The sequence below is a fragment of the Callospermophilus lateralis genome, chromosome 11, assembly GCF_048772815.1.
Source record: "Callospermophilus lateralis isolate mCalLat2 chromosome 11, mCalLat2.hap1, whole genome shotgun sequence".
In the NCBI taxonomy this organism is placed as follows: Eukaryota; Metazoa; Chordata; class Mammalia; order Rodentia; family Sciuridae; genus Callospermophilus; species Callospermophilus lateralis.
In genome coordinates this window covers 5,373,761-5,401,448 of record NC_135315.1, presented here as the reverse complement: position 1 = coordinate 5,401,448, position 27,688 = coordinate 5,373,761, and the positions used below count along the sequence as shown (strand labels likewise).

Genomic DNA, 27,688 nt, shown 5'->3' with positions numbered 1-27,688 from the left:
CTTATCCCACGCCCAAAGCTTGAAAGGAAGTGACTGTGACTTTCCTGTTCATTGATCAAAGTTGCGCAGCCAGGGTGAAACCCAACACCATTACCCAACAAAAAAGACAAAACCTTTTTCTTGTCTGTGCTTTTTATTAAGGGTTATTCAGTTTCACAAAGCAAAATAGGAGTAGTGGTTTGGCTTACTCCCAGATCAAGCAATACTGGAGGGTCATTGCTATCCCATGATTCCCACTCCCACCCCCACAGGATGGTCAAGCCAGGGTTGAGTACGAATTCCAGCTAAATGCAGATTAAGTGGGAACCAAACTTAAACCAGTCATTCAGTTGAATCCATAGCTACTGGAAATTAGATGTTTACCAACGAGTCAGCAGTCGGAGTATTATGTTAAAGTTATCACACATGTGCTACCTAGAAATCATCTTATGAAACAGTCAACAGTATTGTACCAAAACATTTTTTTTTTTTTTTTACTGAGAATTCTTGAAATTACTCCTAATTGTCCTTACAGTCCCAAGACAATCAATGGCTCACTTAAATTTAAGGCAAAACAAGGGATGATGCAGTAGCTCAGTGGTGGAGCACTTGTTCAACATGTGTGAGGTCCTGGGTTCCGTCCCTAGCACTAGAAAAAAATCAGACAAAACATCCTGAATCTTGGGATCTGCAACCAGTAAGTGGTTTGTAACCCTAAAGCAAAACTCATTATATATTCATACTATCATAGATCCACATGACTAGGCACTGAAAAATTTTGTGTGGACAATTGTAAGCAGAACCCTACCACCACTATTTTAATTTAATGAAGTAATTTAATTACAGTCATTTGTTTTAATCATATAAGAACGCAGTACTGAATGCTAGCTGATTTACAACTGCATCATTTCATGAAAACCATCAAAACTTATCTAAAAAGAATCAACAAGTCTTGTTCTCAATTTCTAAGCATAGTTACTGCTTGAAGACAATCTGTAATTCCAGGTGTACCCTCCACATATATAAAAGTTGACTGGTGTTACAGACCATGTGCAACTAATTCATTTCCTTCCTAATAAGATGGATGGGAAGAACTCAGAAAAAGGGAGGGAAGAAACTGGACAGCAATTGTCCAAAGACTTACTGATCCCAGAGAATTCCAGGATGATGGAGAGTTGTATTTCTCCAAAGCATTATAATGAAGAATTAAGACCTAACATGTTAGCTTTAGGAACTATAAAATGCCTGCAGATATGTGGAATCTGAAATCATAAGAAAGCATGTGAACATAATTAAGCAAATGTCCTTAAGATTAAAGGCCACAAAGGCTTGGGACCAACTTTTTTTTTTTTTTTTTTTAATATGGAACACTTCACAAGTTTGTGTCGTCCTTGCATAGGGGCCATACTAACTTACATAGTTTCAATTTTGGTATATGTGCTGCCAAAGCAAGGACTCAACTGTGCTTGGAGGTCACTAATGTCCAAACATTGAAATACCTTGGCATTCATCTATTGGGGCAATAAATGAGGAAGAAGTTCAATTTCCATCCATTTAAAATAACAAATATCTAGTTAGCGTCAAAATTTCATTTTTAAAAAAGGTTCAGTATTATCTAGTAGAAAAATCTCATTAATAATATTCATTTACATCTGCTACTTGTTCAATCATTGTTCCTTTCTTGTTCATTCTTAGCGTTACCAAGACCTTACAAACCTACATTTAAAATTTCTTCATAAGTTAAACATATTTACATGGCATGCTTTTCCTCAATATTACAAATCAGAGATTTTACTACATTTTTAATTTTTGATTACATTGCACAAAGTTCAAGACAAAAACATCCCAATATTAAGAAAAATACTAGTATCAAATGTCATATTTAGTTTTAAAATAAAACTCAAGGTGCTGAATGAAGATGACTTTGTGGCCCACAATCTCTGAAATCTGCTAAGACTGATCCCAGCTCTTTGTAGCTGGATTAGGTGGGTCAGTTCAGATACCATAAATTGCTGCCTATAAATGTTCACCTATGAATACAGCATTTTAACACTAATTCTGAAATTAACTCCTTTTTTGTGTTTGCTAGGAACTGAACCTAGGGCCTTGCACATGCTAAGCAAGTGCCTCCACTGAGCTATATCCCCAGCCCTTTTCATTTTATTATTTTTTAAAAACTTAGCAAGACAGGAACTTGCTAAGTTTCTCAGGCAAATGAACCTGCAATTCTCCTGCCTCAGCCTCCCCAGTAGCTGGGATTACAGGCATGCAACATGCCTGGCAATTCTACATTTAACAGGTCAATATGGAGTCATATAATTCATTTCTTAATTTTCCAGAATCTGAATTGTCAATATACAGCCAATGAGTGACAGTGCAACTCTTCAATCATAACGCAATTATCAGTTCTAAGAGAGAAAAAATTAAGGCTGTGTCAACAGACAGTATTTCTGTTGTAACCTAAAAGTCTCACTTATATTACCAGCTCCCGTGGGACAAATTTTATGTCAGGTTCATAGAAGGAAATTGTTTCCATTGAATTTATTCTCAGAAACTGTCCTAGAAACTTTTTCATGAGTAAGGGATCACAAAAAGGCTTTTTTAAAAAAAGATTAAGTGGTTGGCACAGTGCCCATGCTTATAATCCCAGTTACTTGGGAGGCTGAGGTAGGAGGTTTCAAGTGAGGCCAACCTCAGCAATTTAGCAAGATACTGCCTAAAAATAAAATAAAAAATAAAAAGAGCTGGGAATGTAGCTCAGTGTAGAGAGCCCCTGTGTTCAATACCCAGTATTGAAAAAAGAAAAGAAAAAAAAAAAAAATCAAGTGATATTTTTTAACATTGATTTAAAAAAAATTCATTAAAAGGTATATGTTTAACCTTTAAATACAGAATGATTGTGCAAATTAGATTTCAACTGGAAGAACAATTTAGCAACTCATATAAAGCTCCTTGATACATACAGCAAAACCATATAATAGGAAACAATCTATGAAATTTTCATTTACCCTTTAGTCGTTTCAATTATATTTTCTAAACAAAAATCAGAACACATGGTTTGTATCAAAGGGTTTTTCTGGGTATAAGTGGTGACCTAAGTGAAATTTTCATTTATTTTTCTAGTGCCAAACACTTAGTAGCCTCCAAGTATTTTAATGGCTTATGCCTATATGACAGAAAAATCTGGACTGTCCCAGGAAATCTAGTTAATAAGGTCACCAAAACTACAGCAGTGCCACAGCTGCATGCAGATCCTGCCTACATGTACTCTACTAAGGAATGTTTTCCTCCTTTCTTCAGTACCTCTTTCAGAGGAATGCAAGAGGGAGGGAGGGAGAAGATGAACACACTGACTGAGGCCCCAGCAATGGCCAAATGTCATATATAGAGATAACTTTGCTATCTATTCCTTCCCAAGAAGCTGAGGACAAAAAGAGTCATAGACAATTAGAAATTCCTACAGTGGTGATGAATTTCTAACTAAGACAAAGGGCCTGCAGAGGGCCTCTCTCAAAGAGGCCTCTTGGAAATGCTAATGTGGGTCAGAAGGGAGCAACACATCAGCAAAGGAAAGAAGCACACAGGAAATGTGCCAAGCACACATTCACTCACATTAGGTTTCCTATTACTTTCCTTTCCCCATCCCACTTCTTCAGCCCTACTTTTTAGCCAGTCCTAGTAGGAGCAACAGGTCATCTAGCAGGAAAGCTTGGAAGGGTTTTGTCCCATTTAAAAAGTACTTTTGCTTAAACACACTCAAATAGCCCATGATTCCAGTGATTAGCAATTAAAATTAAAAAAATAATTAAGTACTTAGTAGATAAATTCTGCTAATTATCAAAAGTCATGACCTAACGGGGGTCAGCAGCATTACAAATGGAAGTCACACTGCCATTTCTTTAGTTTTTTCTGAATGCTTGAGAAGTCTCTTTCAGTGTTAATTGCACTTAGAACGCATCCTTTTTTCAATTTAATCTCTGAAATCTGTTCATTTTTTTCTTCATTTATAAAAAGAGAAAAAGGGCCAATTTATCATTTGTTCTACAGCTATATGAATGTGATAAAGATTCTGCACAGATGTGTGCCTTGGGTAGGAGAGAGAGATGCACACAGCTGCTTTCTGGAGCCACCGTAACTTGTCCTTCTCACACTTCAGAGCTTGGACTGCAGTGGCTTCAGGTGCTTGTGATAAGATTCATGGACCTGTAGAGAAAGGAGAGGGCAGAAATACTGTTACAACCTTGCCATATTGCCATGTAAATAGCCTACTTTTAATGAGAAGTTATCTGGGCTTCATTTGGATTCAGATTCAAATTAGGAAGGAAAAAAAAAAAAACTGAGTCAAATTGAGTAGACATGGACTCAGAAGGCCAAGACAGAAGGATTGCAAGATCTTGGCAATTTAGCAAGATTCTGTCTCAAAAGTACAGTGTTCAATTAGTTATTAAATATTCAAGGAAATTAAAACCCTGTTTATTGTGGGAATAAACCAGTTCCTTTCTGAATCTGTTGCTCAAATAAAGTGGCCACAGTGCCTTTGGGCTTTCCAGAGGCTTTTTCTACCTCATACTGAAAAAAAGAACTTCAGTGGGCGGGGAGTGTGTCTCAGTGACCTAGTGCTTGCCTTGCTAGCATGCATGAGACCCTGGGTTCCATCTCTAGCCCTACAAAAAAATAAATGAAGAACTTCAGAAGGCAGAAAGAATGTGTTTCTTACCTCTGTTTGGTTCAGTGGGGATTTCTTGGCCCACTCAAACAAGTTTTCATACACATTCCCATCGTAACGGCCAAGAACAGAGCCCAGCGTCACATCCTTAAAATCAAATGCATCAACCAAAGCAACAGCATTGGGGCGAATTATAGTGAGCAACTCCATTATACGCTGATTCACTTGGGTAATCTGAGACCCTGTCATGATGTTCCCCTAAAGTAAACCAAAATAAATACATAAAAATATGTATGTGAACAGAGGTTTATATACACAAAACTATAATAGATAATAATTATTTTTTTACTTAAAGAATTCTTACCTGAAGGAAATCCCCTGCCTTCTGACTTATTCCATACAGACAATACAAAAGACATAAGTTCCTTAAAACAGCTTGGATGGATTTATCTTGAATTTTGAGGAGTTTTTCAGAAAAGAGCTTAACTACCACATAGTGGCAATGTGCCTAGATAAAAAAGAAAACAGTGTGTGGGGACCTTGGGGAAGACCCCAAAACACAGCAACCAGGCCAATAAAGAAAAGTGGAGTGGGCAGAGGGAGGGGAGAGAACTACTACTGACCTCACTTGCTCGAACAAGGTCAACAGAAGTTAGGTTCCATGCTACCTCCTTGCTTTTCCTGTGACTCATTTCATTTCGAAGATTTTTCGCAGCAATGTCCACTAGTCTATTAAGGAAATGAAGGAAAAGTGGAGAGCTGAGGAAATGATCCACAGTACTCATGCCTTCTCTAATCTACCCTGCCCAGAAGCCCCCACAGCTGGGTCTTTGAGCTTCCAAGGGTGAGCTCACCTGGCTGCACGAAGCTTGTATGCTTCTGTCAGGCTGTCTGGACTGTTGATATCCACCACAGTTGGCCAGACTGCCACCTGCTGTGGCTGGATGCGCTGACTGGGCAGGTCATTCAAGTAGGACACCATGCCACACACCAGCTCTCCTGAGTGCACGTGGTCATAGCTTTTCATCAAGAACCTAAAATCACCAGTACATGTACTTTTAGTAACCCACTCCTGAAACAGACTGCACCACGTGACAGGTGTTTCAGACCTGCTAGACTGACCACAGATAAAAACAGTGAGTCAAGACAGGTGCCAAACTATGTCTTTTGCAAACAAATATACATGCACATGCGTGAGAAAGCATGGCAACAGGAACCCATGGAAAGGACTCAAATCAATAGGAGACATCGTGAATTCAGTTCTCACCTGGCTGTCTGTAGCATCATGACAGTGTTTTCTCCTTCGAAGGTACAGGCTGGGGTGAAAGTGACATAAATATTTGGAATACCACTGCTATGAGAATAGCCATGACCACCACAAGCCATCCGACACTCTTCAATAGCAGCGTTTGCCGTCCAGGTGGTGAAAGCTTTAAGCCCAGCAGTGAGGGCATGAAGCTGGGGGACAAGCACAGTCCGTAAGAACACCTATGGTGCTCAGTGTCTGTGTTCCAATGAGATAACACACACCTTTCTCTAACCCGTCAGTTGCTCTCCAAATTAAGTGAAGCAGCAGTCAGCTGACCGGCCTGAATTAATAACACTCTCACACTCACTTCTGAACATTTGACTTAGCAAAAGTCACCCTTTTCATGTTCCCTTGACTGACAAATGACCACTGTGGTTCAATACTTATGATACTTAAAAACAAACCCACAAAGTTAAAATCATCTTTGTATCTGACCCACTTTCAATCAGTTAAAGTACCAAGAATACGTCATTCTTTTCAGGAAATCACCCCGTGTAGTTTCTTCTGGACATTTCCCAACAGGCAAATGTGAAACAGGGGCTGGGGATATAGCTCAGTTGGCAGAGTGCTTGCCTTGCATGTACAAGGCCCTGGGTTCAATCTCCAGCACCATGAAACAAACAAACAAACAAATAAACACAGTTGTTTTTAAAAAAAATGTGAAATAGAAGGGCACCCACTAGTAAATGAGACTCAACATGTACCTCAGGTAGCTCACTCAGATCTCCCTGGCCGATGCCCTCGTTAATCCGATGGTAGGTTTCCTTCATGTATGCGCCTACAAACTGGAAGGCATAGGCAGTGGCCAGAAGTGGAAAGAGTTTATACTGCTGGGTTTGAAAATCCAAAATCTGTGGTTCTGGTTCACTAAATTAAATAGACAAAGAAAAAAAGTAATAAATAAATGCTTAATCAGAAATTGCCATGTGCCAGATTCTGGTCTAAGCACTCTTGAATCACTTATTTATCCTCATAAAGACCCTGCAAAATAGCTGTCATTATCTTCATTTTACACATAAGAAAAAGGTTAAGAATCAGAAGTCACACAGCTAATGAGTGGCAGATCCTCAACTTAAATCTAGTTTCTTTGGATCTGTAAGACCATGCCCTTAGCTTCTTTTCTGTACCACCACAGATGGACAAAATCTTTTAGGTGCAAAAGTCCCATCCATCCTAGTCTTTCCAGTATGACTAAGGAAACCATGCTTCTTGGGCAACACACAAAACCAAAGCTAGATAACCTCATAAAAGGAACGGGATGCCAACAAGGTCCAGCATTCCAATATGGTGAATCAGCTATTTTGACCACAATCTTGGAGAAGACCAAATACATAGAGATAAATATTCTGAAGTGTTAAGAATTAATAAAGGTCTGCTCTCTCTTTTTAAAAATTTTCTTATATCTTTATTTTGTTATTTATTTTTATGTGGTGCCGAGGATCGAACCCAGGGCCTCACATGTGCAAGGCAAGCGCTCTACCACTGAGCCACAACCCCAGCCCCAAGGTCTGTTCTTATTGGCCTTTTTTTTTTTGTACTGAGGAACGAACTCAGGGGCAGTCGACCACTGAGCCACATCCCCAGCCCTTTTTAGTATTTTATTTAGAGACAGGATCTCACTGAGTTGCTTAGGATCTCACTAAGTTGCTGAGGATGCTTTGAATTCATGATCCTCCTGCCTTAGCATCCTGAGCTGCTGAGATTATAGGTGTGTGCCACCACGCCCAGCTCTCATTGGACTCTTTCTGCAGCCCTGGGGTTCAAACCCAGGGTCTCATACGTGCTGGGCAAGTGCTCTACCACTGAGCTATACTCTCCAGCTTCAGTTTCTTTATTCTTAAGGGAATCAAGTTTAATGCTACTTCCATTATATACAACTTGTAACCATTATCAGTAATTTTAACTTTCATACTGATTTCAGTGTTTTGAACATATCCTTTATAATACTTCAAATAACATCATTTCTATTTACTTGGAAGGATAAAAAATAATAAGGCGGGCTCAAGATATAGTTCAGTGGTAAAATCTAGCTTAAAACGCTTGACACCTTGGGTCAGATACCCAGCCCTAAGGTGGGGGGCAGCAGTAAGATGGTTATTCTTATCTTTCCTCTCAAAACAAGGAAGTCTAGATACTAAGTAAAAGGCCTAGAACACTGCCACTCTATATTTTTGTTGTTGTTGTTTGTTTGTACTGGGGACTGAGTCCAAGGTCTCATGCAGGGTCTTACTAAGTTGCCCAGGCTGGCCTTAAACTTGCAATCCTCTTGCCTCAGCCTCCTGAGTAATTTCGAATATAGCTATGGGCCATTGTGCCCAGCCACCCTAGCTAATTTTTCACAGCTAATGAATTTTCTCTACTCATATTTAATTCTGATATCTCAATATCAGTACTACACCATCTCAGATGCTATCCTCACCCTGGCTTGATTTCAGACTGGTGCCTCACAGCGCTGTAGCGGATGGCAATGGTGCAGGCCTTGGACAGAGACCGAGCTGCTTCTCCCACAAGGAAGGACCTGACGAACACCATGGTCCCATAGGTCAGCTTGTCACTCAGAGGTTTCACATATGTGCCATCAGGTTTCACCTGGAAGAACAATATGGAACTGATGCTTCCTTCTGTGAGCCCAGTGGTAGTTCAGTGGTTCTCCAGGTGACGTTCCTGGAACAGCAGCATCAGCCATGACCAGGAAACTTGTCTGAAATAGTACACCTCAGTGCCTACACTGACTCACTAAACCAGAAATTCTGGGTGCAAGGCCTGCGTTTTAACCAGTCCTCTGGATCATTCTAAAGCATGTAAAAGTTTGAGAACCAGAGTTTAAAAACTAGGTCAACTGCTTCACCCCTGTCAACTGCTCCTGATTTCACGGCCACAATAAAAGAAGCATCAAAAATAAAAACATCATCACCTTTATAAAAACATATTATTCTAGCCCATGGTTACCAATGGTTATCAGTAGCCACTACACCCCCATGCTGGGCATCCTGGGCCCTGTTTTCTAGCTAAATATACCTGGGCATATTTCATCAGCATATTTTCTCTGGGAATACGATAGTTGTCCATCTTTAGGTAGCCATTGTCCATCTCTTCATAACCAAATTTGGGGCCAATGTCTCCAACAGTAATACCTACAGCAGATGACAGAAAGACATGAGATTCTTGAATCTCTAATGCAACTTCCTGCCTCCTATTTAGTTGTGCCTTACACTTTTTGCAAGGCAAGTGCTCAGTTTAATTTTCACCTTGACATCCAATGAACATTCCTTACCTGGCAAGGGCTTGTGGGTCCCAATTTCACGAATAGGTACGATGAAGGCATGTAATCCATAGCACTTCCCCTGAGTGAAGAGTTGGGCAAGAACTATAGCATGATTTGAAGTCTTCCCGACTGCAATATCAAAGAGAACAGGAGACAGTGAGCAGGCAGATGCTCTTATATTTTTAAAAGGTGCAAACAGAAGAGTGGACAACAAACAGTGTGTTAAAGTAACATAAGCCAGAGCAAGTTGTCTAGACAACTCTAAATATTTTAAATTTTTAAAATTTAAAAATTTTAAAATATTTTTAAAAATATTTTTTAGTTGCTGATGGACCTTTATTTTATTTATTTGTATGTGCTGCTGAGGATCAAACTCAGTGCCTCACACATGCTAGGCAAGTGCTCTACCACTGAGCCCCAGCCCCAGCCCTAGACAGCCTTTTTTAAGACAGTCTTCCACCTACTTTTCAGAAAGAAGTCACTTAAGTTCAGTTATTAAAATTTATTAAATTTTGGCAAAGCAATTCTTCATTTAAAAGCAGCTTTATGGGGCTGGGGATGTGGCTCAAGCAGTAGCGCGCTCACCTGGCATGCGTAGGGCACTAGGTTTGAACATCAGCACCACATAAAAATAAAATAAAGATGTTGTGTCCACCGAAAAAATAAATATTAAAAAATTCTCTCTAAAAAAAATTTAAAAATAAATAAAAACAGCTTTATTCTACTTATTTCTCACGTATTTACATAAAGAAAATTTTAGGATAACCATCATAATGTTAATTTAAATTACTTCTTTTCTGGGTTTGTAGCTCAGTGGTAGAGGGCTTGCTTAGCTGCTGGGTTCAATCCTCAGTACCACATGATAAAGTAAAGGGTATTGTGTCCATTTACAACTACAAATGTAAAATTAATTAATTAATTAATTCTAATTAAATAAAAGTTTCAGTTCCCTAGTTACCCTTGTTTCAACTGCCCAAGAACGGTATGTGGTAGGTGGCTACCACACTGAGAAGCAGAGATTTAAAAAAAATCCTCCCACCACTGTACAATCTCCTGTGGGGCAGGCGGCCTCTGGCTAATACTTCCAGAGATAATATTCACTCTTTTGCATTCTAGTTTTCTTCATATCAAAATATAATGTCACATAGCAAAAATAATGTGATAATAAAATCCTTCAACCATTGATGCCATCTGACCTATATATTCCAAGACAATAATTCAGAATGAAAAATACTAAAAACAGCATTTAAGGGGCTGAAGCAGGAGGATCCCAAGTTTAAAGCCAACCTCAACAACTTAGCAAGACCCTGTTTCAAAATTTAAAGAAATAAAAAGAACTGGGGATGTGGCTTCATGGTAAAGCATCCCTGGGTTCAACTTCCAGTACTTAAAAAAAAAAAAAAAAAAAATATGTATAATAAAAATTTTAAAAATACTTAACTGTTTGGTAAGATAATGTTAAGTTACTTTATTTATTTTTTTAATATATATATTTTTTAGTTGTAGCTGGACATTAGTTTCATGTTTTACGTAAAGATATGATATATATATTTATTTATTTTTATGTGGTGCTGAGGATTGAACCCAGGGCCTCACATGAGCTAGGTGAGCACTCTACCGCTGAGCTACAACCCCAGCCCAATATTAAGTTACTTTAAATGATGATGATGGAAAGTGTGGTAATATGTGGGAACATCTGATGAAAAACTAAGAAAAATAGCATAATAGTCATTTCTGGGTAAGATGTATAAATATATATAATATGTAACACGAAAGGAAGTTATGAATAGTTTAAAGACTTAAAAAAGTTTTTTTTCTGCATTTCAAAATGATATTCTCACGTAAGGTCTACATTGCACATATAATCTCATTACAAATCTTCAAAATATCCAATAAATGCTAAAAAATTCACTTACGCCCACCAGGCCACCACTTAATGGAGGTCACCGTAGGACTGTTGAGAATGAACTCTTGGGTTTTGGGGTCATACGTGGCAGTGGTTTCCAAGCCTCGAAGATGAGTTCCTATGGAAATAAATTACATTTCCTTTGGATAAACATGTGTAAAAATAGTGGTGCAGGATAAAACTTCCTGCCCAGTTCATAGCTCTAGTATCTCAGAGAAAAGCAAAACCTAACAACACTACATTTGTAGATGAGTACAAATGGTTGATAAGCAAGATAATTAATTTCCCATTCTATCAGTCAGTTTTCCACAGGCTGAAAAGGTATATATCATGCATGTTCCATTTTTACATCTGATTTAGTTAATTTGTAACATTTCTTTAGACCAACCAAAAGAAAATGCAAAGGAAGCTTGGAACTGTATTTTCCTAAGATTATAATGTATGATCCTACCAGGGAAGTTTACTGTCCTTTTAAACTCATCTCTGAATTTCAGTTGTGCAAATTTCCATGATGTGTACTGTGTTTAACACACCACTTCAACATCCTGGAGCTACTTATTACTGAAACTGAGATAATAAGTGACAGGAACAGACTTCAGCTAAAGTTTTTTTTTTTTTTTTTTTTGGTAAATTGATAATTTATTTCAGAATGATTGCTAGGATGGAAAATAAGAACTTAAAAAGGTATATTCATTGAAGAAAAAGGCCTTAAAGAAGGACTTTTAAAATCCTAGCTGGGCCACAAGTACGACAGGGGAAGGGTTCTTAGTTTCATGTTTTACTAAAGATACGATGGGGACTTGTGTTTTAAAGTCTAATACAAATATGCTAAAATTGTGGACTGGGGATATAGCTTAGTTGATAGAGTGCTTGCCTCACATGCAGAAGACCCTGGGTTCGATCCCCAGCACCACAAAAAAAAAAAAAAAAAAAAGCTAAAATTCTTTGAAAAGAACTATAGAAAAATGTCCCTGGTGACACTCTAATTAAACTCTACTAAGCAAATACTGAGGACTTTCTACCAAACTACTTGGATAATGCCAGATCTCACTGAATGCTTAAACTATAAAATATTTCAAAATTTTCAAGACAAGTAACAGAAATGTCTAGTTTATGTGCAATTCAGTCTTCCCCTGTAGGGGAGTCAAGAACCCAGGCACTTATATTCCATTCACCAAAGAAACTTTAACAGAAAAAAACAAAAATATACTAAACAGAACAGATAAAGACAAAATGTTTTCAAATGCACAAGGAACTGAATTATTTTGCTGTGCCTCTTATAAAATCCTGTAAACTACTATTCCCCACTGAGTAGTAAAAGACAACTCTACAGAATTAAGGAATTAAGAGGCAATACAGTAGGTTTCCTGAACTCTCAGAGCAGGAAAAAAGTAGGAAGAACTAAGTAAATGGCAAAAGAGACACCAATTCAGAACAAATAAGAGGAATAGCTACTATCTTCAGCCCCATTTAGGTTCATGAAGCAGGGCAGATGAGGGTGGAAAATAAAGAAAGGTGCTATATACCAAGTCTGAAGCCAACAGCCTGAAAGTACGGCTTATCTTTTATTTTTTCTGGTCAAGCCACCTTCAGAACTTTTCTGGATTTACTGAATCAAAATATAAATAACTTCAAGGCATAAAATGTTGCAAATTTTCATTATACTAAGCTACTCATTTCCCTCAAGCAAGCCAAAGAACATACATACAATTAAATATGTACTTCTGGGATCTGCAAAGGTGCATTAGGGTATCAGCAGTAATCAGACAGTAACAAAGAAAATACATGGGTTCAAATTCTATGTGTAGATTCTATATAACATGAATGAACTTGAAAAATCATTTGGTAAATAAGGCTTAATTTGTCATTCTTGACCTTTTGAATGGGAACCATAAAAAATTAATCAGAAAATCACTATGATAACATAACTTTAATTTCCATGACCAAATCATTATCTATGTCCAAACCAGGACTCTGCAGAAGGAGCTCTTTTAAATAGCTCGTAGTTGGCTGATGTGCCATTCCTAACAGGAGATGGGCACTCCATACCTGTCCAGCTGGCAGAAGCCCACCCCACCCAGAAGGTAGACTGAACACACTGTACCATGACCCATCTCTGTCTGGGCATAAGTGCCAGTAATCTCCAAATTCCAGGCGGGCATGAAGAAACGCTCCTGCTGTTCCGCAGTGGCCTGGTGAAGCAAGGTGGGTAGGAACATGCCCAAGTGAAGATCCAAAGGCTCAGGTCGCCCTCGGTGCACAAAGCTTCGGAGAAATACCAAGGATGGACATTTGAAAGCATCATCATCAGGTGTGAAAGAACCATCAATTTGAACAGATAGAGTGAGGGAAGGGGGGGGGGGGGAAAAAAAACCTTGGGTAAGTATGAATTAGTCATGTGCACTTCACAAGGATGGGAGCACTGCTGCTTTCTGTATTACTTCGCAACTCGCAGGCAATCACCACCTTTCCTAAGTTGGCAAGGAGTATAGTAGAGACAGCTGCCAATCCCCAAGTCCATGCAGCACAAAGCCACATGTACAAGGTACCACTCCAGTCCAGCAATTAAATCAAAGTTAACAAAAACTTTGAAAAGGTTGTATGGAATGGAGAATTTAAGTAGAATGAGACTACTCTGATGGAAGAGAAACAGGGGAAAACTGTAATTCCCTCAGAGTAACAATATGATTCCTCCCCACTCAAGTTTTTCCTAGATGCAATTTCAATAATGCTTCTAGGTTGGGATATTTTGGCCAACCTGAAATACAAATTAATACAAAAATTGACAGTGCTCTTCATCCCAATAATTTCAATAATCAAAAAGACATGCAATTTCTAGTGCAGACTACAATAATCACAAATTACAGATCCATGCATAACAAGCGTTCCATTATGATTATTCAGGAATTATCACCAATGATTACAAACATCTTGGTTTTAGTCTTAAATCATTTCTGTGGTCATTTTGTTCCACTTAAAAGTTTGTGTCTCAGATTTCTTTCTAAAAATAGGAACAGTTCTATATGCCTCTGTGTGCTTCAAGTCACTAGCATTCTGTTTCACCTCCAGCTCCCAATTAATCAACTATATATTGTAGCTATTATTCTACTTAATTATCTTAGAAATGAGCTTACACAATGTTTCAGGTTTTAAATTTCTCAGTTTGTTCTAAGGTAAGTAGGAAAATAATGAGGTCCCATTGCTCAGACAAAGGCTGATCAATGACTTGCAATCAAGTAGATGGGCTTTTAGCTAACCAACCATATAAAAATCAAAGAATGTGTGGCACACACCAATAAATATCCCAGAGACTTGGGAGGGTGAGGCAGGAGGACTGTAAGTTTGAGGCAAGCCTCAGCAACTTAGGTGAGACCCTGTCTCAAAAAATAAAAAAAACCTGGATATAGCTCAGTGCTAAAGCATCCCTGGGTTCAATCCCCAGTATGGGAGAAGGGATATAAGTGGGGTGAGGGAAAAATCAATTGAATTCTTATCTATTAGGTTCATTCATATGAAATCCCAAAAAAGAGAAAAATATTTTGTACAAAAGTAACAAAATATTGAAATTTTATTAAGCAACTTAGCTTCTTCCACTGGCACTGAAACCTGGGAGCAGTCTTTCAGTATTGTCATGGGAGGCTATTTTGTGTTACTAGAAATCAGTAATTCTTGGTGAAGGCAAGGCCACAAGGGAGCCCTCATCAGACTCAAGGGGTGCACCTGTGTGGTGTGCTATGGAGTAACACTGAGCACCGAGGGCCACCATGGAAAACATGTAAGGCAGCGGGTACAACTACTACAATCAGAAACTGAAGAACACTTTTGGTTAAAAAATGTTTCTCATTAAAATATGATTCAGAAGTAGTTAAAATTTAGAAATGCTACAAGGAGAAAGTGATGTTTTTTTTGACTCAAACCAAGTATTTGTTGTAAAAAGTTGATTTGGTATGATGATTACGTATTTCTCTTAACTAATTTAACATAAAATTTAAAAACACCAGCTGAGGTTGGTGGTGCACTGCTATAATCCCAGCTATTCAAGAAGCTAAAGCAGGAGGATAACAAGTCCAAGGCCAGTGTGGGTAACTTATAGTGAGACACTGTCTCAAAACAAAATTTTAAAAGAGTTGGAAGGGAGTATAGCTCAGTGGTACAGTGCTCATGCATGAGGCCTGGATTCAATCTCCAATAATACAATAAATGAGAAAACAAAAAACAACAAAGTACCAAGATTATACTGAGAGAAGCACTAGAGTCAGTTCTTTTTACACCGTACACCAAACAGTCTTTCCAGGTCTCTCCTACAAGCTACCAGGATGGAAACCAATACTAAGAGGAAAATAGCTTAATACACACACAAAAAAAATAAAAATAAAAATAGCATCTCTATGGATAGCATGATTATAATTCTGAAATCAACAAAAACAACAAAATACAGCAAATAATCAACTGAGAAAATCTTTAAGGCTAAAAAAAGAGTGGAAAAAAAAATCTACTGAATTCTTATTCATTAGGTTCATTCATATGGAAATGAATGAAAAGAGAAAGACAATTTATAAAAAATAACAAAATACAGGTTGTGGCTCAGCAGTAGAGTGCCTGGCATGTATGAGGCACTGGGTTTGATCCTCAGCACTCCCATAAAAATAAATAAATAATTAAATAAAATAAAGGTAGTGTGTCCAACTACAATAAATTTTTCTTTTTAAATAACAAAATACGGAAAATTTGTTAAGCAACTTAACTCAGGATATTATAAGATTTATATTTAAGAAACAAACAATACTTGCCAGGTGCAGTAGCACACACCTGTAATCCCAGTGGCTTGGAAGACTGAGGCAGGAGACCGCAAGTTCAAAGCCAGTCTCAACAATTTAGCAAGGCCCTAACAAATTTAGTGAAAATCTGTCTCAAAATAAAAAATAAAAAGGGCTGGAGATATGGCTCAGTGATTAAGTGCACCTGTGTTCAATCTCCAGTACCAAACAACAACAATAACAACAACAACAAAACACCAAATAAATGTTATTTCTTTTTTACTCAAACATGTATTTTGAGGTAAAAATAGGAGCCTTATCCTATCAGATTTAAAACTATATTAAAAAACAGAAATGAGGGCTGGGATTGTGGCTCAGTGGTAGAGCACTCGCCTCGCATGGGTGGGACCATGGTTCAATCCTCAGCATCATATAAAAATAAATAAAATATATTGTGTCCATCTATAACTAAAAAAATTTTAAAAAGAAGTTACTAAAGATATGGTAAATCGGGCTGGGGTTGTGGCTCAGAGGTAGAGCACTTGCCTACCATGCATGAGGCACTGGGTTTGATCCTCAGCATCACATAAGTAAAATAAAGACATTGTGTCCACCTACAACTAAAAAAACAAATATTTAAAAAAATATATATATTGTACATTGTTCTGTTGTTTTAGGAAAAGTCTCAAACTATGCATGCAATAAAAACTAGAAAATGTTCATTCCCTTCAAAGCAGTAATTCATTTCTGAGAAAGATATTCCAAAGATAAAACCCCAAATAATACTGTTTTGCATGTGTGGTGCTGGCAATCAAACCCAGGCACTCTACCATTGAATTATATCCCCAGCATAGAATATAGATCTTTATAAAGTTTATATTATTATCAATAATGGTGGGGAAATTGGAATGACCTAAATACCCAGAGAAAAAAATCTCATAGGAGAATCAACAAAAAGAGAATCATTTGGGGAAAAAGAGAACAGAAGACTATCTAGCATGTGGAGAGAAAGTAGTGAAAAGGCAAGGAAAGAGTAGTGACTTACAAAAATCAAGTTCACTACTGGTCTTTACTTTCAAAGGAAAAAAGGTGCTTTATTTAATATTTAAGTATCAATAAGCCAGGCATGATGACATGCACCTGTAATCTCAGCTACTCAGGAGGATTAAGAAGGATTGCAAGCCAGAGGCCAATTTAGCAAGACAACTTAGGCAACCTAGCAAGACCCTATCCCCAAATGAAATTAAAAGAGCTGGGGATGTACCTCAGTGGCAGTGTTTGCCTACCAGGTACAAGGCCCTGAATTCAATCCCCCCAATACCATGAGAAAAAAAAAAAAATCATGAAAAAAGTATTAACAGGGCTGGGGATGTGGCTCAAGTGGTAGCGTAGCGCGCTCCCCTGGCATGCGTGTGGCCCGGGTTCGATCCTCAGCACCACATACAAAGATGTTGTGTCTGCCGAAAACTAAAAAATAAATATTAAAAAAAAAAATTTTCTCTCTCTCTTAAAAAAAAAAAAAAAAAGTATTAACAGTGGAAATTTGCAGATACTGCAACATCATAAAGTTCTACATTCCTAAAATAATAATAGAAAACAAGACAAACCTGGGTGCGGTGGCGCACACCTGTAATTCCAGTGGCAGGGGAGGCTGAGACAAGAAGATTGTGAGTTCAAAGTCAGCCTCAGCAATGGTGAGGCTCTAAGCAATTCAGTGAGACCCTGTCTCTAAGTAAAAAATACAAAATAGGGCTGAGGATGTGGCTCAGTGGTCGAGTGCCCGAGTTCAATACCTTGTACCAAAAAAAAAAAAAAAAAAAGATAGAAAATAAGGCAAGAGCTGGGGATGTGGCTCAAGCGATAGCACACTCGCTTGGCATGCGTGAGGCCCGGGTCCAATCCTCAGCACCACATACAAACAAAGATGTTGTGTCCGCCAAAAACTAAAGAATATTAAAATTCTCTCTCTCTCTCTCTCTCTCTCTTTAGAAAAAAAGAAAAGAAAACAAGACAAAAAGAATCCCCATGAAAAGATCAACGAAAAACTAATATACTAGTAGAATGAATCAGACATTATTACCCTACATGCATATATGACACGAGGCGTAATTCTATACCATGCACAACCAGAAGAATGATAAGTTATATTCCATTTATGTCAAAATGCATCCTACAGTCATGTATAACTAATTAGAATAAAAAATTAATATATATATATTTTTTTCTTTTTTCTTAAAGAACATACTACCCACTTGTGGTCTAAAGATATATGTGTGGTCAGGATGGTAATGCTGGATCAGCTTCCACAGGCTGTCCCTTCAATCCCAGAACCCCAGGTAAGACAGCCCCCTTGGTTCTGGCCTCAGCCTTTAATTAAGACTCACAATCCCTCAGAGTAAGTGTGTTTGAGTTTTCTGGCATGTTTTTAGAAGAGGAAGGACATGCTGTGGGAGAAGAGATAAAGTGGTAATGAACTCTTTCTGCAGGTAACTAGACTGCCACCTCCCTGATGCTGACAAACTTTTTGCTTGTTTTTTGGTAGTGGGGATTGAGTCCAGGGTACACTTCCTCAACCTCCAAGACACAGGTGTGAACCACCATGCTAGGCTTACCTATTCTATATGAGGTAATACTGTCCTGTGATACAAATTAACCAACAAAGTAACTGGTTTACTTAGAAAAGAATAGAAGTCAACATAAAACATCAATGTAAATTAATAACATCCCAGCAAGAAACAAAACTTAATCTCACAACACTATTCTAAAGTAAACTACAGAGATTAATACAAAATCCATTTAAACATAAGAAAATACTTATTTGGAAGCAATATAGGAAAGAAAATTTAGCAAATGTAAATAGAACAACATAGAATCTTAGCCCAATTTCTGTTCTCAAATCAGTGAAGTTCAAGTCTTCATTTCTTTCTCCCTCTCTTTGAAATTTAGGGCAAATAACACATTTGCAATGTACTTTGTAGAGGCAGAAGTAGTAAACCAATTAGAGAAAGAGAGACCCATTAGCCTCAGGATATTCCACATGTTATGTCACTTATGAAGGATGCTATTAAGTCAATTAAATGCTAAAGTGATATATATGAAAACAACAAAAAAAAAGGGTTTGTACCACAAAGCTACTTCAAGATTACAAGCATTCATGCATGCATGGACGGACACACACACACACTCTCTCTCTCTCTCTCTCTCTCTCTCTCTCTGAGAGAGAGGAAGACTGTATAAGGAATGTTATCTTTCTTTCCTCAGGAAATCTTTGATTCTAATTTCAGGATTGGTATCCTGACACCAATGTCTTGAGTGTTTAGTAAGGAGCTTGTAATGTGAACAGAATCTGCAGTCCCCATGGAGGTATTTTGATAACTAACACTTTCCCTAAACCAATTCATAAATCAAAGAGTAGCCAATTAAAAATTAAACATAAAGTCAAGTTTTCCTGATTCTTACAGTCCTTCCACCTTCCCTTCCATTTTCACAGTGAGATGAAACTGAGCAGGCTCAAATTCAAAACACTCAAACCTGCCAATGGCTTTATCTATGAAATGAACCTATTTCACATTAAGATGACTACTTTTCAGATTACTGAAAGTAGTCAGGCATTTAGGAACAATTTAAGAATTACTGGCAATACAGGGTCCACAGATATGTATGGAAAAATATATGTAAATACTGTTGGAGTCAGATGAAGAGAACCATGCAATTTTTCTCCTAACTGCAGGGTTGCTACTGATCAGCGGAAGAGTAAGACGTTTACCTGCCATCACCCTGTATCCATTAAAATCCACATCTAATTTTCTTAAAGCAGAGAGACATATTCCAAATATTACTAACCCTCTAAAGAATTTCCAAAGTTTTTAATAAATGCACCAACATAACAGTGTGCTTTGATACCTTTAAACCACAGCTTTCCAAACTGCTTAGCACTTGTTCACAGGACAATGATAAAAGGTTTTAAGAAATAATACTGAAGGATGTAAACAGGCCAGAGTTTTGGGCCAATTTAGGGGAAAATAATAACCTAGGAGAAAAAGAGAAGCCAAATTTTTAAGTAACAATTTAAAAATAAAATCCAAAACATCTAGCAGCAGAAAAAAATAAAAATAAAATGGCAGGAGTCACTTTTAAGTGAAATCCTGAGGTGGATTACCCGCGGACCCTCAGATGTGGACTAACCGTGACCCATTTCCGTCTGGGCGTAGGTGCCAATTATCTGGAGTCCTTTAGATGAGTGCAGCCATTTCTCTTGCTGAGCAGTGGTGCCCTGATTCAGCAAGGTAGGAATAAACATGGAGTAATTGAGGCCCACAGGTTCCACAAAATTGACCAATTGTAGTCTACAGGAGAGAAAAGAAAAGGATCTCAGCCTTACTCTAGAAACTGCATCCCTATTACCCAATCCTAACAACCTTATCCCTTAGGATGAAGGTCAGGAAAACTGAAATCCCTTTCTTATTAAATTAAATATCAATTTTACTATTTTATTACCTAAAAAGTCAACATAAGGATCTGGTGGTATCTCTCTCTCCCTCTGATAATTTCAGGATCATAATTCTGGTGCTAGGGATTGAAGCTAGGGCCTCACTATTCTAAGCAAAGACTTAACCAGAGCCACATATACCCCCAGACCCCAGAATTCCTTTTTATTATTTTATTTTATTTTTTAAAGAGAGAGAGAGAGGGAAGGAATTTTAATATTTATTTTTTAGTTTTCAGCGGACACAACATTTTTGTATGTGGTGCTGAGGATCGAACCTGGGCCGCACGCATGCCAAGCGAGCGCGCTACTGCTTGAGCCACATCCCCAGCCCCAGAATTCCTTTTTAAATTCTACACTTAATCCCAAACAATTTGTTTTGTTGGTGTTATTCGCTGGTTTGATGGGTTGAATTTTTTTTTTTTAGTTTTATTTGTTTTTGCATTACTTTCAGGTTTTAATAGTTTGTTTTGAACATCAAAAGAAACTCCATAGAATACTGATTTGCAGAACTGTTAACAAAAGATCTTAAGAATAATTTAAACTATCTTTCCCAAAATGATCTAAGCAAATATACCAGAGAGTAAATGTATATTCCAGAACAGAATTAAAGATGTCTAAAAGTCCCCAGGGTTCATAGATGGGCAATAGGTCATGTGTACAGGTTAAAAACTTACCCAAAGGCCAATGAATATTACTCCAGATTAAGGGAACTCTACATCACACTGAATTCAGCCCTCATCTCTCTTCTCATAATACAAATCCATGAAATAGTCAAAATACAAATTACACATACTAGTATGTTTTGGTTATGATGTCTCATAGATTTTCTAGGGGTGTATTTTGTACTTTGACACATCCTAAGAGCTTAAAATACAAAATACATATTATCTTACTGATCTTCATGTGTTCTCAATGAATGACTAGGAAGGCAGTATATCTCAGCCTGTCCAGGAACAGAATATGAACAAGACATGGAAGAGTAAGCTGCCGGTCCACTCTAGGGAAGCCCTGAAGCCATCCTACTTCCTTAACAGAAGCAACCGCAAACACGAAATACCCTCTTATTTTTCTATTTTCTAAGTAAATACTGTTCAAATTATCTCATTGTTTTCTATCTTATTCAAATCATAAACCAATTAGAAATCAACCACTCTGTGGATAGATGCTCTTAGATATTATTATTATTATTATTACTTTTAGGTACTGGCAATTAAACCCTAGAGTCCTCTGCTGCTGAGTCACATACCCATTCCTCTTTATATTTTGAGGCAGGGTCTCACTAAGATGCTAGGGCCTTGCTAAGTTGCTGAGGCTGCAATTTTCCTGCCTCAGCCTCCCAAGTCACTGGGATTACAAAAATGTGCTACCTCACCTGACTAGATACTAATACTTCTATTTAACCAGTGATTTGTTATAATTCTTACAGATCCCACTAGAAGGAATGTACCCAAAGTCGTGTAAAAGTGAATAGAGGTTGCTGGTTAGCATCAGTAAAAAATGTTTTCTCCGCGCCAATAGTTTCAGTCATAAGCTTAGGGTAGAAAATCACATTTCAGGAATGCTAGGGATAAACACTGCCAAATATCCAAGAAATGACTGGCTAGCTAACATCTTAATAAGCAAATAGAGAAACAAACAACAACAAAGCCCCAAACTAGTAAAATGCCTTTTAGCCCAAACATTGGAGGAAAATAGGAGGATTAAGAATATGCAGAACAGGGAAGTTTATTTCTAAGTACTCTAGTTAAGCAGCAGTTTACTCCTTTATTATGCAAGTTCCATAATGCGGAAAATATACCACATCTCAAGCATTCTACCTCTCACTAAAACCAACCAGTAGTTATACCCTTCCCATTTCCTTTCATAAATATATAAAGAAACAAACATATAGAATGTCTGAGAAATAAAAGCAGTAGCTGGACATGGTGGTACATGCCTGAGATTCTACCTACTTAGGAAGCCAATACAGGATTACAACAAATTCAAAGTCAGCCTGAACAATCTACTAAGCCCAGCTTAAAATAAAATTTAAAAAGTGCAGGGGATGTAGCTTAATGGTAGAATGCATGCTTAGTACTTGAAAGGCCCTGGGTTCCATCCCAGTACCACAAGAAAAAAAGAGAGAAGAGCCAGGCACCCATGGCACACATCTGTAATCCCAGTAACTAGGGAAGCCAGCCTCAGCACTTAGCAAGACCTTGTCTCAAAATTTTAAAAAATAGGGCTGGGGCTATAGCTCAGTTGGTAGAGTGCTTGCCTTGCATGCACAAGGCCCTGGGCTAGATCCCCAGCACCGCCCCCTAAAAAAAAAAATTAGGGCTGGGGATGTGGCTCAAGCAGTAGCGCGCTCGCCTGCCATGCGTGCGGCCCGGGTTCGATCCTCAGCACCACATACAAACAAAGATGTTGTGTCTGCAGAGAACTAAAAAATAAATATTAAAAAAAAAAAAAATTAAATAAAAATATTGGGGATGTGGCTCAATGGTAAAATGTCCCTGAATTCAATCCTCAGTTCCAAAAAAAAAAAAAAAGAAAGAGAAGACAAAAAAGTGGCATGGTAATTTGGGTAAAACTATTAAGGCACTCACATTCCATGAGAGAACCAAAAAGGCCAAATAATTTAGTAAAGAATTCTGAAAATGATAATAATGGGGGCTGGGGTGGTGGCTCAGCGGTAGAGTGCTTGCCTAGCACATGTGAGGTCCTGGGTTCAATCCTCAGCACCACATAAAAATAAATAAATAAAATAAAGATATTATTTAATAAAGGTAAATAAATTAATAAAGATACAACTAAAAAATAAATATTAAAAAATTTAAAAATGACATTAATGCAAAATAATTCGAGAAAATAATAAAAAATATGGGATACAAAATAAAACTATGAAATATTTTCATTCTTAATAAATATGTTTTTGTTTCTAGGCATTTAAAATTCAACTCAAGAACAAAATGTGGGGCTGGGGATATAGTGGTAGCGCACTTGCCCAGCGTGCACAAGGCCCTGAGTCCCATCCCCAGCACAATAGAAAAAAAAGGGGGGTGGGGTTAGGGAATATTAGAGCACCCCCGAGTTCAATTCTCAGTACTGAAAAACAACTTAAAAACTGAGTGTGTTAAATGATGTTTAATTCCATCTGACAATGGTTTTTAAGGAGCCAGCTTTAATTAATTCTTTATTTTTATTTCTGGGGTGCTAGGATGAACTCAGGCCTTCACAGATGCTGAGCACGCACTCTACCCCTGGGCTGCACCCACAGCTACTGGAAACCAGCTTTGAAAACCTAGGAAGGTTAACAAAAAACTGATCCTCATTAGAATTTCAAATAACTCTTAAGAATATTTTACAGTTTTCTTTTCATAGCAAACAGCATAAAGACAAAGTTACAGGAAAGATTAGTAAAACATTTCTCCAAGCAGCAAAGCCTAGAGGAAACAGTTCTTTGTTGAAATAGGAAAATCTTAGAAAAGTATTTTACCAATATTAAGTCAGCTTCAAAATAGGCTCTTTAAGTTTTATTTGTGATAGGAGAAATGGATGTAAAAGAGACAAATAAGTGCCCCAAGTCCCCAGAAATATTACTGTATTTCATTAATTCTAGCGCCCTCCCCCTCATTTTAGCATTTAAGAAATCCAATATATCTCACAACTAATGGTATGTCATAGTTAACTGGCAACATGGACAGAACGCCCTTATTTTGTTTTTATGTGGTGCTAAGGATTAAACCCAGTGTTTCACACATACTAGGCAAGCACTTTGCCACTGAGCTACACAGCTCCCACTCACATTTTTTTTAGTGGCAAATCAAAACATTGGTCACAACTGATGAGTTTATCATATTGATGGGATTATATGCTCTGGCTTATTTGATCTCAGGCAGTAACTGCCAAAACTAATTTCCAATCTAATTTATGATCTCCCTGTCATAGCCTAGGGACACTGGGAGGATACCAAAGGGTTGTTAAAGTTGATACTTTAATATTTCAGGTGAAAAGTGGTACACAAAAAAAGATGACTGGAGTCCACAGGCTCTTTAGCCAACACAAAAACTTTATTCTAGTTCCTGTAACTTCACTTATGTTTGGTTACACACCACAAACTACCAAGTTATAATGTATACCAATTCTGAAAGTGTCTGCATCAACCACTTAAAAAACTAAAACTACCCCAAATTTCTATTCTTTTTTTGGTTCTAGGGATTGAACCCAGCAGCATTTTACCACTGAACTCCATTTCCTGCCCTTTTTATTTTGTGACAGAGTCTGAAAGTGGCCTCAAACTAGCAGTCCTCCTGCCTCAGTCTCTTGAGCCTCTGGGATTATAGGCATGAGCTGGGTTACAGAGGTGCACAATCTTAACTAATTTTTAAAAGTTTACAAACTCAACTCAGGTCATTTGGTAACAATTTAGAATTTACTCTCCCTCAATATCCTCACAGCCATGAGTCACAAACCTCAGAAACAAAAATGAATAATTGGCAATTGGTGAATACTCCAATTTGTGTTACCAAAAATAAAAAATTTTGAAAAACAAATTGAATGGAGTTCTGGGCAAAGTGTTAAGGGCCAGAGTAGGTCATTTCGTCTTCATAATAACTAAGCCAAGTTGAAAATTGATGCTAAATGCCTTACCGAAAGTAGTATAGGGGAGCATTACTACACAAAGGTAGAACTTGTAACATGTTTCATATATCTTCATGTTTTTATATATAATCATTTTTTGTTTTAATTAGTTATACATGACAGAATGCACTTTGATACATCATATATAGCAGGGTATAACTTCTCATTCTTCTGGTTATACATGATGTAGAATCCCACTGATCATATAGTTATATATGTACATAGAATAATTATGTCTTGATTCATTCTACTATCATTCATCCCCCATAACCCCTCCTCTCCCCTCACCCCATTATGAAATCTAAAGTAATTGTATTCTTCCTTACCCCCACTCCATTATGAATCAGCATCTGCATATCAGAGAAAATGTTAGGATTTTGGGTTTTGGGGATGGTATATCTTCATTCTTGAAAATACAACATTCACAACATTTAACTTACTTATTTATTTTTTGGTACCAGAGACTGAACCGAGGGGTACTTAACTACTAAGCTGCACCCCCAGTTATTTTTTTATTTTGAGACAAGGTTTCACTAAGCTACTTATGGCCTCGCCAAATTATGGAGGCTGGCTTTGAACTTGCAATCCTCCTGCCTCAGTCTCCCAAGTCACTGGGATTACAGGTATGCACCACTGCACTCAGCTTTTTCACTTATTTTTATGCAGTGCTGTGGATTGAACCCAGGGTCTTGTGCATATGCTAGGCAAGCCTTTACCATGAGCTACACTCCCATCCCCAAATTTAATCTTTACTGATGAAAATATTGGAATTCCTCTAAAACACAGAAACTTAAAAAAGGAGATGCCCAGAAATAAATGAGACATGTAAGAGATGCTATAGACCAAAACAATCTGATACTGGAGTGTTAATTTAGGTTAAGCCAAAAACTCCATATTTCTTTTTTTTTTTAATATATTTTTTAGTTGTAGATGGACACAATCTTTATTTTAATTTATTTATTTTTATGTGGTGCTGAGGATGGAACCCAGGACCTCATGCATGCAAGGCAAGTGCTCTACCACTGAGCTACAACCCCAGCCCCATATGTCTTTATCTAATTAAAAAACCAAAGCAAATGCAATGAAAACAGGTGGTCTGAGAAAAAGACTCTCTTCCAGCACTAGGACCAAGGCAGATTTTTCTGCACAAGACAACCATTTAAACCTGTCACTAGATTCAACAATGCTAGGTTCTTAGAATACTTCAAATTCATTCTGAGGTTTGACTAATGTTCTTCTTCCATCCTCATAGTTCCCATTATTTTAAACTCAAGAACTACACTATCTTATAAAAATAAAATGCTATTACTACAAAATACTTCAACATTTGGTTCTGCAACTGAAAACCTTTCCAAACTCAGAAATTTAGTAGGTCTCTTTCTTAGAAAGAGCAACCTCTTCCTGCATTTAAATCACTCCAAATTGAGATGCTAGTGAAAAAATTTGAAAAATAAAATATTCTTGAGATTGAATTCTTGAGAATGAAAACTCTCTTTTTATTACCAGCATTCTACAAACATGTCATCTCACTAAAAAGCTTAGATACAAAAGTAACCACATTATTTTCCACAGGTACAACTTTCAATGGGCACGAAACTATGCCTGTGTGGGCCTTCACATGCCAAGTACGATGATAAAAGAGTCCGCAGCTGTCAAGTTTGGGCTAACAATACTTGCCCTGGGGCTGGGGATGTGGATCAAGCGGTAGCTCGCCTGGCATGCGTGCGGCCCGGGTTTGATCCTCAGCACCATATACAAAAAAAAAAAAAAAAAAAAAAAAACCACAAAGATGTTGTGTCCGCCGAAAACTTAAAAAAAAAAAAAAAAAAAAAATACTTGCCCTGTGCTAAGGTATACCTACTTTTTAAACCACATGATTTCGTCAGGATCTGCGATGCCAAACTCCCTCAGCTTCTTCACCATGCTAGCACTCTTCTTGACAGCCACCTCGTAACGCTGGCTGCGAGTGAGGAAGTTATAGTCTTCATGCTGGAAGTCTGGGTCGTTCATAATCAGGTTCTCTACAAGGGAGTTAAAGGACATCAAGAGGAAGACAGACATTTCTTCCCCAAGCCCCGCCCCCGGTACAGGGGATTGAACCCAAGGTCGGTCTGACACTGAGCAGTACCACGGCCCTTTTTAAAGAAAAAATTGAGACCGGGTCTTGCTAAATTGCTGAGGCTGCCCTCGAACTTGCGATCCTCCTGCCTGAGCCTCCCGGGTAGCTGGGATTATAGGCGTGCGCCACCGCGCCCCAGCGAAATCCACCCTCCTTCATTGACTGCAGGTCTGAATCGCGAGCACAGCTCGGGAAGGGCGAGACCCCCAACCCCTGTCATGGGCCGTCCCTCCAAGTGGGAGTCTCAGCTCTCCCGAAGCCCCACAGCGCCACCGACTCCTCTTCGAGGGGGTCTCAGCCTTGCTTGCGAGAGAACGGAGGCCGGCCCGCCGCCCTCACCGATCTCTCGACGGCGCCGGGTTTTCTCGGGGCTGCCGTCCAGGATGTGTGTGATCAGCTCCGGGTTGAAGGTGGCGGCGGCCCGCTCCCTGCGCAGGTCCGGGTTCATGGTGTCGGCCAGTGTCGGAGACGAGGCAGCGGCGGTGCTGGCAGAAGCGACAGTGTCCGCAGCTCTAGCGCCGGCTGGACCCTAAGAGCAGTCCCAGGACGTCGCGAGTCCCCGCCCCGCTGGCCCC

General features: G+C 38.3%; 1 protein-coding gene across 3 annotated transcripts; it reads right to left on the bottom strand.

Moving 5' to 3' along the window:
• Positions 1-114: 114 nt before the first annotated feature.
• On the bottom strand, positions 115-27,678 carry Acox1 (acyl-CoA oxidase 1). 3 transcript variants are annotated; one of them, XM_076870861.2, is made up of 14 exons: positions 27,453-27,678; positions 26,856-27,015; positions 20,068-20,228; positions 11,136-11,243; positions 9,229-9,348; positions 8,973-9,088; positions 8,374-8,543; positions 6,659-6,821; positions 5,913-6,103; positions 5,500-5,679; positions 5,269-5,374; positions 5,010-5,153; positions 4,697-4,903; positions 115-4,182 (listed from the first exon to the last, which is right to left on the bottom strand). In XM_076870861.2, the coding sequence occupies exons 1-14, from the start codon at positions 27,559-27,561 to the stop codon at positions 4,132-4,134; spliced, it is 1,986 nt and encodes a 661-aa protein (XP_076726976.1). In that variant the 5' UTR covers positions 27,562-27,678; the 3' UTR covers positions 115-4,131. The 3 variants fall into 3 exon arrangements, with proteins under 3 accessions (XP_076726976.1, XP_076726975.1, XP_076726977.1); XM_076870860.2 differs by lacking the exon at positions 20,068-20,228 and adding an exon at positions 13,230-13,390 and having other exon boundaries at positions 27,453-27,677; XM_076870862.2 differs by lacking the exons at positions 26,856-27,015; positions 27,453-27,678 and adding an exon at positions 13,230-13,390 and having other exon boundaries at positions 20,068-20,137.
• Between the last annotated feature and the right edge of the window lie 10 nt (positions 27,679-27,688).

What these genes read in the sequence shown, in the direction of transcription:
- Acox1 (XM_076870861.2), bottom strand. Translation starts at nt 27,561, where the DNA reads ATGAACCCGGACCTGCGCAGGGAGCGGGCCGCCGCCACCTTCAACCCG. An exon ending in GAAATCATGTGGTTTAAAAA is followed by an intron (nt 20,229 to 26,855) that starts GTAGGTATACCT and finishes TCTCTCCTGTAG; the next exon opens with ACTACAATTGGTCAATTTTG. An exon ending in ATCTGAGTGAGCTACCTGAG is followed by an intron (nt 6,104 to 6,658) that starts GTACATGTTGAG and finishes CTTGTCCCCCAG; the next exon opens with CTTCATGCCCTCACTGCTGG.